General features: G+C 44.1%; 1 protein-coding gene across 1 annotated transcript in view; it reads left to right on the plus strand.

The window, feature by feature from the left end:
• The window catches only part of tyro3 (TYRO3 protein tyrosine kinase), a 45,359-nt gene extending 42,926 nt beyond the window's left edge, over nt 1–2,433 (plus strand). Inside the window, exon 19 of the mRNA XM_038300878.1 lies at nt 829–2,433. Coding sequence (XP_038156806.1) covers nt 829–1,282 — 454 coding nt within the window. The 3' untranslated portion in view covers nt 1,283–2,433. The remainder of the gene's footprint in view (nt 1–828) is intronic.
• Nucleotides 2,434–12,670: the final 10,237 nt, after the last annotated feature.

The raw sequence follows: 12,670 nt of genomic DNA on the forward strand, positions 1-12,670 counted from the left end.
CTGTACAAGCATTAAAAATGAAGCAGCAGAAGCTTTTTTTGCTGCTTCTGTCATGTGTGGTCTGAACGTAACATGAGAGGCACTGGTCAAGGCTTTGGGCTAGGCGGTTCTGTTTTTGCTTTGGGTCGCTCTTCTGACTTCAGATATTTGAGGCATCTGACAGATCTGCTTCCAGGTTTACTCCATTTCTAGTTTAATTCATCCCCCCATATTTCTGAGCAGGTCCCTGTTCTTCAGCATATAAATCTCCACAGCATAATACAGCCACTACCCTCACATTTCACATTACATGTCAGAAAGAGTTGGAGGATGTCAGAAAAGGGTTGGACAACAATAGGAATAATTAGACGACGTCAGAAAATGGTTAATGGCCTATACATATATAGTGCTTTTTCAAGTCAGAGGACTTGAGCAAAGCACTTTACACTACATTCACCCACACACTGATGGTGGTGAGCTACATTGTAGCCACAGCTGCCCTGGGGCTCACTAAGAGATGAGAGGCTGTCGTACACTGGGCGTACATTACCTTAGGACAAAACGACATTGAACAGCGGAGCCGGGGCTTGAACCGACAACCCTCCGGTTGCAGGGCAAACTTCATCCGATGCCGCTTTCACCTCTGAACGTCAGAAAGGGCTAAACTAAATCAGAAAAGGACTGGCGGACATCAGGAAGATAAACTTCATCTCCAGTTCTTCTGGGAAGTTTTTTTATTATGATGTTTTACATTTCTGTTAGTTTTCATATTTATGAGGAACTTTCTAATTACTGTAGAATAAGATGTTGTGATGCTGTGACCTGAAACTCTTTTCTTCTGCCTAACAGCTACGAGATCATGCACAGATGCTGGAGCCCGGTCCCTAAATGCCGTCCCAGTTTCCAGCAGCTGGTGACTCAACTTGAGGCGCTGCACCTCACCCTGACCCCCACCACTCCTCTGAAGGAGCCTTTACTTTACGTCAACCTAGAAGAGGACAACAGGAAGATGGACAGAGAAGGAGCTGTTGGGCCCCGGATCCTGGGACCCGAGGCTACAGCAGAGGCCTCCAGCTGGGGCGTTCCCTGGCAGCGGGGGGCTGAGGATGAGGAAGACTGGCTAATGGTGGCCTCAGAGGCTGCAATGGCCATCGGAGGGGACTACAGGTACATTGTTGGCCCCTGTGGGGCCTTCGCAGAAGAAGGGGATGAGATGAGATCAACAGGAGGAAGAGGGGCCTTAGGAAACAGAGTACTGGGTGAACTGCGGGATGAAGAGGATGATGCTGTAATTAACGTCTGATAGCAGCTCCTCTCATCTGATTGGCTGCTCGCTGTGACCCGAGTGGCAACAGACCAGCCTGGGGATGAAGGGACTGGCTCCTCCTGCAATCTGAGGTTCACACTGTTGATGACGGTGGAGGAGAGGTTTTCTGTTCAGGAATGAAACATTTTATGGTTTCAACAGGAATGGGAATCTAAATATCTTCCTGTTTAGCTTCTTATTAATTAGTCAGATATCAAAATAGAGAAAAACTATAGGAGAACATTTCTGACTCTGGGAGCTGCTATTCACCCTTTTCACGCCCTCACTGGGCGTCGGCCAGTTAAAGACCACACTAAACACTCTTTGGTGATGCTTAGAATAACTCTGCCACTTAGGGATGGAGACTGGGAAGGAACTGTTTCAGCCTCTAACTGGGTGGAAGCTCAGAGCTGGACCAAGCTTTTTAAAGGATGTCTGTCTGTCTCCATCGGCTGCAGCAGAGCTAAGAAGCTCCAGTCTGTTGTGGAACATGCTTGAATTTACGGAGAGTTAGGGTATAGATCCTAATGTTCTAGAACATGTTGTTGATGATGATACTAGCTGTGCTTATCACTAATATTTTTTAGTTAAAGATGGTTTAAAATGTCCCAGGGCACCCTCTCTGATGACTGCACTGAAACTGAAGCAGCGGCTGCAAACTGAACAGAAAATCCAGAGAAGTGGTCTATGAAGCTCCAACATGTGAAACAGAATATTTAGTGTAAACCTTTATTTATTTTTTTACACTAAGCCTGGTTTGGCTCCTTGTTTTATGAATATTTAACATGATTTCAAATGGTGGAATGCCTCTTTATGAGACACGCTTTTATTTTGAAAGGCAGTAAAGTTGAGAGCATTCTGTTCAGGAATGCTTTCCTGTTCTTAGATAAGCGGCGATACGGCAGGATGTGAGCAGGAGGTCCGGCTCAGGGTCTGCCTTACCTCCCACTGCAGGGACTGACCACGAAGCAGCAGTGATCCAGATGAGGATGAGGAGGGTTTTTCATTATGAACAGTTTTTTTTTATGTGTTATCTCTAAATCTGTTGTTATGGCAACACTAAACACCCTGGGTTAACAGGAAGTCTGACGGTGGCCGTAAACACTGGAAAATAAAAACTGGTGCAAGGATCACGGTGGAAAAATCTGAAAGAGTTTCTTTAGTTTGGGTCAAATTAGCAGGTTATTAAAAAATGTGCTGGAGAGCCTGAAGGGTCACAGCTCCGCCCTGATGAGTTTTTAAAGTACAGCCTGATGCCTCAGTGTCTGCTGAACTGAACCCACTGCTGGATGGAAGACTGCCCCCTTTGCTGGCTGCTTGTTTTTAACCTTTAACCTCAGATCTGGGGGGGGGGGACTGGTGGGAAATAAAGTGTTATTGATAACAGTGTTGTCTGAGATTTCTGTTATCACTAACCATCATCAGTATTCCACCGTAGGGGTGGGGAGGATGTCATGTCGCCACAGCATTCAAGCAAAACATCAACACAAGCATGAACAGTAGGTTCTATTTTTTTTATTTCAAATAAAAAAGCCACAATTATGAGAAATATGCCAACTGCACCAGTACCAGTGGTGTTTATTGATTTAAACGAAACATTTATTCATCATTTTATCCTCTTCTAAAGGTCAAAACCACCAGTGTGCAGCAGGAGACGTCTGCAAGGAGCAGCTCACGCAAAGTTTTATCATTGCTAGCCTTCTACACAGAAATATCAAAAGCAGACAGAACACAAGTTCTTCAACCTTTGAAAACAAATCCCTGTTTTTTATTTGGGTTAAAACAAACAAACAAAAAACTAGGCAGTTGGCTAGTTCCTGTAGGCCCCATAAATCTGTTTACATGTATGGTTAATACAACTATACCTTATTTGTGCTCATTAATTATGCTTTTTTATTTTTTAAACAAGGTTTATTTTATTGTTTTAGTATCCAAATGTGCAATACAAACTCTGGAATAAGTACTGTAATTATCATGACCCACCCCTTGTAGTCCCGCCTCGTCCATTCAGGAGATCAGTATAAGAGAGATAAAGAGAGGTGGGGTTTAAGGCCAAAGCTTAATGTATTTCATCAAGTTACTAATTGAGCAATTGATTTCTCCACTAAGTTTAGAAATGGTTCCCAAGCTGAATAAATTAATTATGTTTTTGATAAAACTACTTTGGCTAAAATGCCATCAGAATCAGAGATGGCAAAAGTACTCACTTTCCGTACTTGAGTAAAAGTACAGATTCTTGTGTTAAAAAATACTCTGGTAAAAGTGGAAGTACTGATTAAACTTCTTTACTCAAGTAAAAGTAACAAAGTACAGGCTTGTAAATTTACTTAAAGTATAAAAATAAAAGTAGAAACCACTTTTTTCATGCCGTTGCCTACATTTTAAATGGATGTCTGCCAATAGGACTAGATCTCCGTTGTGTTCATTTTCAATCATCTCGTCATCCATACTACTATGCTAACGCCACCGCCACCAAGCGCAATGATTTGCCGCGAATAAATACCGCCGAATCTGTTGATTCATCTTGAAGTGGTGCGTCAAATGCAACGTAGATTCCCATCCAATTAGATTGAATTTGGTATTGATGACGTGAAAAATTATAACGGTAACTCCATTGAAATCCATTGATTCAAAACTAAAGTAACGAGACAATTTTTTAAAATGTAAGGAGTAGAAAGTACAGATATTTGTGTAAAAATGTACGGAGTAGAAGTAAAAAGTCGGCATAAAAATAAGTAGTAAAGTAAAGTAAAAATATCAGAAAAATCTACTTGAGTACAGTAACGAAGTATTTGTACTTCGTTACTTCAGTCCATTTGCTTCACATGTTCTGAAAGGTCCAAACAGACAGCATTAAACCATTTGAAAACAAACGATGCAAAGAGCAGTGTTGCCAACTTTATTTAGCGACTTTTCAGACCCCCCTAGCGCTTTGATTTTGAAAAATCGCCTAGCTGAAAATCAACAACTTTTTTCTGCTGCTGGAGACTTTGGCGCCACATCTAAAAGCAGCGAACTCTGCTCTCCAGAGCGAGTAGATTGGTAACCCCGCCTCCTGCTCTCCTCTATCTTGTCTGCTGTCATAATTCATGCAGCTATTATTTCATCCAAATGAAAAATGGAGAACAGAGAAGCAGATCATGGCTTGTCTAAAGTGAAAAGAAGGACTGGGTTATTTACTTTTACCTTTTTGGAAACACAGGAAGGAGCAATCAGCTAAGTGAGCCTGGGCCCCAAATTTCCTAAATCTGCCCTGACCATTAATTAAACCAGGAGGGTTAACAGAATGCCTAATGGGGAGACGTCAGCAACCTCAGAAACATGGATCCTCAGGAGTGTCTGGAAACCTCAGAAAATACCAGGATCCTGGAGCAGACATGGTTCCAGCATAGGTTTGTGTTCCTAACAGGAAACAATTCTTTTCTCTTTGGAGATATATCCAGCGGAATAACATGTCAAAAGTTAACCATCTGGATGGGTGAGCTACCACTTCAGGAGGGGACAGCCGAACGGTTTTTAATTTGATTCAATCCACCACAACGAGTCCCGACTACTGCCACACCTCTGGAAACAAGGACCTGTCTGACAACACGAAGTAGGGTCAAAGTTCTAAAACCACAACAGATCCTGTGGCTATCTAAAGAGATTTAGAGCAAACAGGAACAGATTCACTGACATCCAGGAAGTTTAAAGGCCTCAAAGGATCTCAGAGTACAGATCTGTGATGGCAATAAACTTTGGAGATAAACTTAAGGAGAAAATGTGTCCATTGTTTAGATCAAAAGATCCAGGAGGTCCCAGAAGAGCCAGAACATCTCCAGCTCAGCAGATCCCACATTTCCAGTCCAGATCAGAGTTCATGGTTCAACATTGAGAGGTTTTGAAGAAGGTTCAAGTCCAGAAGAGCTGTAATCAAAAAGACTTAGTAAAAACATTTTCACTATGGGAAGGCCTAATCCTGGTGGACAAGACAACGTGGAACATTGTGGAAACTGTGATGGACGTTGCGCCTGGTGTGAAACTTTGCAGGTATTTCAGATCAAACGTGGAGCACTGTGATGGGAGAGCCATGGTTTGACTCCGCTGCTTCAGGACAGCTTGTTGAATTTATGGAACCAGGGTTTTTACAGAAAAAGCAGAATAAAGGAAAACATTAAAGGTATTGTGGAGGATTTTCGCAAATGTTTTAAAAGACCCACCCTCTTCACTTAAAAAAAAAAATGCACATGCACAACCCTGTACCCGCTCCCAAAACGGAACGCCTGTTAAACGGTTGCACAAACCCATTTCTCCTTGTGCATGATCTGTTTAAAAGTTGCTGTTCTCATAGGTCATCTAGGCTTACTGTCTGGAGGTCTTGCAGGTGGCGCAGTGGTTAGCGCACACAGCCCATGTATGGAGGCCTTAGTCCTTGATGAGGCCGACCCAAGTTCGATTCCGACCTGTGGTCCTCTTTTCTGTCAGCCTACTGTCGAAAAAACTCAAAACAAAAAAAAGCTTACTGTGTCCGACCGTCCGCCCTAAATCCCTCCATCACTATATAAAGCGGGGACCTTATAGTGAACTCAGTTAGCTGACCATTCAGACAGATCACTGCTTTTTGCACCATTGGTCACATAACTCCTCCTCCACCGTGCGGTGCCTGCGCCATCTTTGTTATTAGTTGCCGCTGTCAGGTAGCGACAGCCAATGGCGACAACGGGCCGCTGTGACAGCAAATCCCATGATGTTTTCCGAGGAGAGCTCTCCATGCAAAGCATTCTGGCATATATTTGCCTCTTCTGAGGCCTTTCTTCGCTGTCTCTACAGAGTTAGCATGGCTATCACTCCCCCTACATAGTTAGCATAGCTATCACTGTCCCTACATAGTTAGCATTGCTATCTCTGCCCCTTCATAGTCAGCATGGCAATCGCTGCCCCTACAGAGTTAGCATGGCTATCGCTGCCCCTTCATAGTTACCATGGCTATCGCTGCCTCTACATAGTTAGCATGGCTATCGCTGCCCCTTCATAGTTAGCATGGCTATCGCTGCCTCTTCATAGTTAGCATGGCTATTGCTGCCCCTACATAGTTAGCATGGCTATCGCTGCCCCTACATAGGTAGCATGGCTATCGCTGCCCCTACATAGTTAGCATGGCTATCGCTGCCCCTACATAGTTAGCATGGCTATCGCTGCCCCTTCATAGTTAGCATGGCTATCGCTGCCCCTACATAGTTAGCATGGCTATCGCTGCCCCTACATAGTTAGCATGGCTATCGCTGCCCCTACATAGTTAGCATGGCTATCACTGCCCCTACATAGTTAGCATGGCAATCGCTGCCCCTACAGAGTTAGCATGGCTATCACTGCCCCTACATAGTTAGCATTGCTATCTCTGCCTTTACATAGATAGCATGGCTATCACTGTCCCTACATAGTTAGCATTGCTATCTCTGCCTTTACATAGTTAGCATGGCAATCGCTGCCCCTACAGTTAGCATGGCTATCGCTGCCCCTACATAGTTAGCATGGCAATCGCTGCCCCTACAGTTAGCATGGCTATCGCTGCCCCTACATAGTTAGCATGACTATCGCTGCCCCTACATAGTTAGCATGGCTATCGCTACCCCTACATACTTAGCATGGCTATCGCTGCCCCTACAGAGTTAGCATGGCTATCGCTACCCCTACAGAGTTAGCATGGCTATCGCTACCCCTACAGAGTTAGCATGGCTATCACTGCCCCTACATAGCTAGCATGGCTATCGCTACCCCTACAGAGTTAGCATGGCTATCACTATCCCTACAGAGTTAGCATTGCTATCTCTAGCTAGCATGGCAATCACTGCCCCTACAGAGTTAGCATTGCTATCGCTACCCCTACAGAGTTAGGGGCTCCATTCCCACTGGGATCAGCTTCATAGTCATGGTAGGACACTTCTTTGAGTTTATTTATTTTACTCAGGCTACTCATAACTGCACAGTCCACCAAACGTTAAAAGGGCAATATTATTGCCATTACTGTTAATATATAGTAAAAATGTTAGACATTCAGTGATAAAATGTCACAGGGGATGGTCACTTAAGAAGGAGGATGATTTTTCTAATCTATTTAAGAAGGGAGATGCCATCCCCTTTCAACTCGAGTACTGCCTTACTTACAGATGCACATACCTGTCATCAGGTGTTTTAAATCTGGCTTTTTTTTTGTCTGAGGAAAAACTTTAGGTTTTCAAATGAATACATTTCTGTCTCTGCACTGTTGCTTCCAGCGTGTTTAGTGTGAGGGATTGCTGAAGAGTCAACTTTGAGATGATATGTTGTCAATTGGCTCTATAGAAATAAACTGAATAAAATTGAATTAAAAAGTGTCTGATATCTAAAACATGAAGGCATCAGCAGGAGGGCACAAACTGAAGCAGAAAATACATTTCTACCATGAAGATGGATATTTTCTTTATTTCCCACATTAATTAGAATAAATCAGTACATCTTAAAGAAACTCTGATGTATAGTAAGAGGATGTGTTGTTTCTGTGCTAGCGTCCTCACAGGCTACATGATGCTGGAGCGAAGCGGCGGCCAAACGTCCAGATGATAGGTTGGCATCTTCCCTGAAGCTTCTCATCCAGAGACAGACAGGAGGAACAGTTCACACAGCTTACATGATAAATATAGAGAATAACTGCCAGCTGATCTTTATGAAGGTGTTTATTTTTGTTTTACATGGATATTGCCACATGCCACCTCGTCTAAAAGTCAGATTTCTGTTCAAAGCAGGAGCCGTCCAGAAGAATAAGAGAGCTAAGCAGCCCACCAGGTATGGGAGGTTGACTGTTTGGGATATAAAACAAGAATAAAAAAGCTCAAACTATAAATCTCTTTTAGATTTCCTTCCCCAGCTTTTAACGGATTCCCCGGTGTCATCACACGACTTCCTCTCCAATTACCTGATGTTCTCAAGGTGACTTTCATAGAAACAGGTCCTTGATTTCTGTTTAGGAGCAAAGTTGTCTTTAACCCTTTATAGGACAAATTAGCGTTTTTTGTACTGCATCTTTCAGTGCAGTAGACCTTATTTCAGCATTTGACCAATTAGCTTATATATTACCTACTGGAAATTAAGTTGGAAAAAAAAAGTTAAGTCAAGAAAAAAGGTAAAAAGCTAATTGAAAAGTAAAAAAATTAAGTTATTATTATACTTAGGTATTCAACTATTATTTTTAATATATTTGGGCAAGTTGGCATTTCTTGTTATTACATAGACTTTCATTTATGCCATCAAAATACTCATATTTTTTGAATGTTACGAAGGAAATAAGGTCTTGTCCTGGATTCCAATAACACTATTGGCTGGAAATTTAGATTTTACTGAGTGTCCTATAAAGGGTTAATAAATCCTAACTAACTTTACAGCATGGAGGCTGATGTTGCTCTAACAGGTGACTGAAAGATGATTTCCATCGAACCACAACGTCCCATGAATGAGGCCGTCCTCAGCAGCTAGGGAGAACTAATTAAAAAGAGAGATCATATCTCTCCTATCCTGGCTTCTCTTCATTAGCTTCCTGTTAAATCCAGAATAGAATTTAAAATCCTCCTTCTCACCTATAAAGCTGATATCAGAGATCTGATTGTTCCTTATGTTCCTAACAGATCAACTACCAGTTTTAGTCCGTGAGGCAGACACCCTGTCTACTTTTAAGGCTAGGCTTAAAACTTTCCTTTTTGATAAAGCTTATAGTTAGAGTGGCTCAGGTTATCCTGGGCTATCTCTATAGTTATGCTGCTATAGGCTTAGACTGCTGGAGGACATAGGGACCCCTTTTTCATCATTCCATCTCTATTCTCCTAGTCTGCGGAATATGTTAGTTCAATCTCTAACATTCTGCTCTCTCTGCTTTCTCTCATGGTAGCTTCATCTGGTCTGTTCCTTTTTGGCTGTGACTCCATCCTGGAGAGAAATATCAGCTGTGCTGCTGCCATCAACACCTCTGTTGATGAACTGTTAAACACAATATTTTTTATCACTATTATGTTATCCTTATAGATTTTCCTAAGGTCCACATTTGTGTGACCATTTTTTTCTATAATAATTTTGCTGCTGTAAACACCAGAATTTACTAATTGAGGGACAATAAAAGAATTGTGTATTCTATTCTATTCTAAATGATGGAGCTTGGCCTGTTTTTCAGTGTTTAGTCCTGTTTCTCTCTCTCTTTCTCTCCTCCACTCTTTCATCCTTTGACTGAAACTGTTAAAAGGGAGTTTTTCCTCTCAACTGTCGCTACAAGCATGCTTCGCAGGAGGGATTGCTGAAGAGTCAATGTCTACCTGCTCATCCAGGAGGAGAGAATCCAGTACAGTCAGTGACTGGCTGCAATCAGCTGGTTTTCCTTAGATAGAAACTTTGAACCTTAGATCTGACTGTAGGATCTGGATGATCTGGATCTATAAAGTGAATTAAGGGGACATGATGCAAATTGGAGCTATAGAAATAAACTGAATAGAAATGGTATGGAAAAGGGTGAACCCGGGTTTTAAAAATAGGCATTTTCAACAGCATACTTTTTAAAAAGTTTCTACAGTTACAATAATAACATTTATTGTCCTCCCCCCACTTATTTCTGAACAGATCGACAAGGGGAATTCAAACTCAACTTCAGGATTTACACTTTTTTTCTCAATAGAACTATTCGATATTCTGGATTATATTTTACTTGTAGGATGAATCGTGTTTCTGAACCTCATCAGATCAGAAGAACGCCGAGACCCTCTGCAGAGAGATCGTTATTGGATGACCTTTATTTACAGTAGACTAAGAGAGGAAATCAGGAAATTACTTTAGTCTGTCGTCACACCAGGTGTGACTATAGACAGGATTAAACATTTATAAAGTTTCATTTCACTAATGATATAAGAAGGGAAATGCTCAGCACTCATACCAACATATCTACAGCAGAGGGGAAGAAGTTAGAAAAGCTCACCAGAAAGTCTGTCTGTTCGAGGACGTCCCCTGGGAAAGGACAGGAACAATAGCTTTGTTGGACAATGTCTCTCACGCCGTTCAGAGACAGGCTGCTGTACACTAGGTGTACAGAGGAGCATTATCAGATCCTTCCTGCCAACAGCTGGTTGAGACTTTTAAACCATTGAAGCTCCCCACAGACTCAGGGTCTTAACATCTGCTGAGTTGCAATCATTCATTCAGGTTAATAGTCTGTGTTATATGCTTTTTATCTATTTCTTTAAATAACAAAGTTCCAAGTTCTACATTATTGATGAAGTTATGTTTAACAACAAAGAGCTGCAGAGAGTTGCAAATTAGGCTTTTCTGTGTATGCTTATTTCTTTATTTTTATACTTTTATTAAGCGTTTTGTGAAATGGCTTCCTTTTGCTTAACACTTGATTTCTGCTGTCCAGGAAAAAGTATATCTGCTCCGTTGAACTCACCGTTCCACTAATTCCTGAGGATGGTGACTCCTTAGTTCACTATATTGGTATATCAGCTAATTACATCACCAGTCATGCTAACTAAATGACAGACAGGAACCAAACCCATCATCCAGCCATGATAGCAAGGCTGCATCAGGGAGCTGTAGAAGTTGTAGAATCCTCTCCTTATAAATATTTACTTATCTGAGAAAAAGTGCTGATCATTCTTTAATTAGATCCTCATCAAATGGACATGTTTTTAAAACCTAATGGGTCTGACAGACCTAGTAAATGATATTTATAAATTTATGTACAAAGGACAAAAATGCCCTGACGCAGCAGCATCTGTCCTTACAGACCACCGCAGCAGCATCTGTCCTTACAGACCACCGCAGCAGCATCTGTCCTTACAGACCACCGCAGCAGCAGCTGTCCACACAGACCACCGCAGCTAGCAGCAGCTGTCCACACAGACCGCAGCTAGCAGCAGCTGTCCACACAGACCACCGCAGCAGCAGCTGTCCACACAGACCACCGCAGCAGCAGCTGTCCACACAGACCACCGCAGCAGCAGCTGTCCACACAGACCACCGCAGCTAGCAGCAGCTGTCCACAGATCACAGCAGCTGCCCACACAGACCACAGCAGCTAGCAGCAGCTGTCCACAGACCACAGCAGCTAGCAGCAGTCCACAGCAGCTAGCAGCAGTCCACAGGAGCTAGCAGCAGTCCACAGGAGCTAGCAGCAGTCCACATGAGCTAGCAGCAGCTGTCCACATGAGCTAGCAGCAGCTGTCCACATAGACCACAGTAGCTAGCAGCTGTCCACACAGACCACAGCAGCTAGCAGCAGCTGTCCACACAGACCACAGCAGCTGTCCACACAGACCACAACAGCTAGCAGCAGCTGTCCACACAGACCACAGCAGCTGTCCACACAGACCACAGCAGCCGTCCACACAGACCACAGCAGCCGTCCACACAGACCACAGCAGCTGTCCACACAGACCACAGCAGCTAGCAGCAGCTGTCCACAGACCACCGCAGCAGCAGCTGTCCACAGACCACAGCAGCCAGCAGCAGCTGTCCACACAGACCACAGCAGCTGTCCACACAGACCATAGCAGCTAGCAGCTGTCCACACAGACCACAGCAGCTAGCAGCAGCTGTCCACAGACCACAGCAGCAGCTGTCCACACAGACCACAACAGCTAGCAGCAGCTGTCCACGCAGACCACAGCAGCTAGCAGCAGCTGTCCACGCAGACCACAGCAGCTAGCAGCAGCTGTCCACAGACCACAGCAGCAGCTGTCCACACAGACCACAGCAGCTAGCAGCAGTCCACAGCAGCCAGCAGCAGCTGTCCACACAGACCACAGCAGCAGCTGTCCACACAGACCACAGCAGCTAGCAGCAGCTGTCCACGCAGACCACAGCAGCTAGCAGCAGCTGTCCACAGACCACAGCAGCAGCTGTCCACACAGACCACAGCAGCTAGCAGCAGTCCACAGCAGCCAGCAGCAGCTGTCCACAGACCACAGCAGCTAGCAGCAGCTGTCCACGCAGACCACAGCAGTTAGCAGCAGCTGTCCACAGACCACAGCAGCAGCTGTCCACGCAGACCACAGCAGTTAGCAGCAGTCCACAGCAGCCAGCAGCAGCTGTCCACAGACCACAGCAGCTAGCAGCTGTCCACACAGACCATAGCAGCTAGCAGCAGCTGTCCACACAGACCACAGCAGCTAGCAGCTGTCCACACAGACCATAGCAGCTAGCATCAGCTGTCCACACAGACCACAGCAGCTAGCAGCTGTCCACACAGACCATAGCAGCTAGCAGCAGCTGTCCACACAGACCATAGCAGCTAGCAGCAGCTGTCCACACAGACCACAGCAGCTAGCAGCTGTCCACACAGACCATAGCAGCTAGCAGCAGCTGTCCACACAGACCATAGCAGCTAGCAGCTGT

The sequence above is a fragment of the Cyprinodon tularosa genome, unplaced genomic scaffold, assembly GCF_016077235.1.
Source record: "Cyprinodon tularosa strain WSP-4 unplaced genomic scaffold, ASM1607723v1 ctg459, whole genome shotgun sequence".
NCBI lineage: Eukaryota > Metazoa > Chordata > Actinopteri > Cyprinodontiformes > Cyprinodontidae > Cyprinodon > Cyprinodon tularosa.